A 2,293-nucleotide genomic window follows, 5' to 3' on the forward strand; every position below is an offset into this window, starting at 1 on the left:
GCAGTCAGTGCTCGATAATGGGCCTCGGTATCCCTGGCACATCCGAAGCTAACCACATAAACCTTTATTGTTGCTTGGCGCAGCCACTCCCCAAGTGTAACAAGTAGCTTGATTGATCCCTTGATTGTAGCTGAGGCTCCTGAGAATCAGGGTATAGAGGTTCCCTCGGGTTTGAGTACGTCATCTCTGAATTCGAATTGTCGATCTGCTTCGAGTGACATTAAGTTGATCGACGCTCTCGTGTCTATCAGTACCTGATGAATGGGTTGCTTAGCAACTTCCACCTACATAGCCAAAGCATCGTCATGAGGTAAACTTATACCTTCATGGGCGTCGTCGATGAAGGATATCACTGTCTCTATTTTTGCCATCTTGTTTGGCATTTTTGTGACCCCGACGAACCGTACATTGGCCTTGGCTTTCCTCATTGACTCCTGCCCTAGGCCCCCAAGGATGGTGTAGATTGGCATCCCTTTGGTGCCACTCAGTCCCGAGCCATTGTCCTTCTCTGGCCAAGCCTTATTCTTATCATGCTTGGTCCTTCTGTCATCTTGCCTCGGCTCATCCTTCTTCTAACCCTGATCTTCATTTCTCTGACCTCCACGCTCATCCCGTCCTCCTTTCACATATCGCTTCAGATGCCCCGCATTTATTAACTCTTCAATTTCTCTCTTTAGTTGAAAGCAATCCTCGGTGTCATGACCGATATCCTTGTGAAATTGACAGTATTTATTTGGGTTCTAGGATGACCTTGTTTGCATCGATCGAGGTCGGTGAATGTACCCCTCATCCTAGATTTGCATTAGAATTTCTTTATGAGATGTGTTTAAGGGTGTGTAGTTGAGGCTTTGAGGTCGGTCTGTCTTCTCATGTCGGTGATCGGTCTTTATGCGCTTGTCTTCTTTGCGGTCATCTACCGCCGACCTCTTCTTCACGTTTTTTCCTTCACTTGCTTTCTGAGCCTGTAGTACAGCCACCATGTTGGCAAATTCATTACACCTTTCCAATAGATCAGCCATATTCTTGGTAGATTTTCGAGCTAGGTCCTTAATGAGTTCCATGTCCCAGAGGCCATTGCTCATTGTCATGTGAGTCATAGCCTCATCCAGATCCTTGATATCTAAGGATTCTTTGTTGAAGCGGGAGACGAAAGCTCGGATGGACTCGTCGGGCTTTTGCTTGATGCTTAAAAGATTGATCGTCTTCTTCTTGTGCTTTATGCTACTTTGCAAATGTGTGATGAAGGATTTGCAGAGCTCTAAAAAATTGGTGATGGAGCTCAGCCTCAGGCACGAGAACCACGAAGTAGCCGCATCCTTAAGGGATGCTGAAAATGCACGACAGGAGACTATCTTCGACCCCCCGTACATTGTCATCAGAGAGTTGAAGTGATTGATGTGGTTGATGGGGTCGGTAGTCCCATCATATCTGTCGAAGGAGGGGGGTTTGAACCCCAATGAGAGAGGTGCGTTTATAATCTTAGGGGGATACATATGTTATCTGAGTAGCGAATACGTACTCCCCGTTGTTTGTTTATTCAAGCCTTCAAGCTCCTCACCGAGCTCTCGTAGCGGCCTCTCTACTTCTGTCTCTGATGGTTAGCTATCGTGCTCATCAACTCGAGGTTGGCCATTCCGCTCGATCAACTTGGTACCTCGATTGGCTTGGCTATTCTCCTAAATGTGCGCCCCTCGGGGACTATGCTAATGATCTTCTAGACGTGTCAGACTTCGGCATGGGGGACTGCAATGAGATTCTTCCTGGTGTGTTCGACTTCTTTGAGGGTCTTCTGGGTGACCTCAATGGCCCCCTGCAAACCATTCTTGCCTAGCCAGTCCAAAAACATCGATCTTCTTACAATCGAGGTCACTGGCTCAAGGTCCACTCGTATCTTGGACGTCGCTCGGCCCCCCATTCCCTAGAGTTCATGTTCCTATTTGGCCGTAGTGAGGGAGTTTGGCGAGGTGGTTGGGATGATGCTGCTTGACTCAATTCTCTTCTAGTTCAGTCAACCCCGAGCTGAGGTGCTTCGCCAACTGGTGAGAGAGACAATGGTGGTGCGGCTGACGGATGACTCAGGTTCCCTCCCTGTGCCATTTATGCCATGAGGGTATGTAGCATCTCGTTAGTGTGGAACACTTATAATTGAAGATTTTGGACTTGCCAATTATTTTTTGGAGCTTCTGGGTCTAGATTCTCTAGTAGGGGCGGCAGTAGTGGTAAGATCATTCCTTCGATGGGCGACTTGTTCTACTATCGACCTTCTAGTGCTGCACTTCTCCCATTGCCTCTG

General features: G+C 47.8%; 1 protein-coding gene across 1 annotated transcript; it reads right to left on the reverse strand.

The window, feature by feature from the left end:
- Positions 1 to 791: 791 nt before the first annotated feature.
- On the reverse strand, positions 792 to 1,370 carry LOC122655195. Its single transcript, XM_043849411.1, has one exon. The coding sequence runs from the start codon at positions 1,368 to 1,370 to the stop codon at positions 792 to 794; it is 579 nt and encodes a 192-aa protein (XP_043705346.1).
- Between the last annotated feature and the right edge of the window lie 923 nt (positions 1,371 to 2,293).

The sequence above is a fragment of the Telopea speciosissima genome, chromosome 3, assembly GCF_018873765.1.
Source record: "Telopea speciosissima isolate NSW1024214 ecotype Mountain lineage chromosome 3, Tspe_v1, whole genome shotgun sequence".
In the NCBI taxonomy this organism is placed as follows: domain Eukaryota; kingdom Viridiplantae; phylum Streptophyta; class Magnoliopsida; order Proteales; family Proteaceae; genus Telopea; species Telopea speciosissima.

Excerpts from the sequence above, each read along its gene's own strand:
- LOC122655195 (XM_043849411.1), bottom strand. The coding sequence starts at position 1,370 with ATGTACGGGGGGTCGAAGATAGTCTCCTGTCGTGCATTTTCAGCATCC.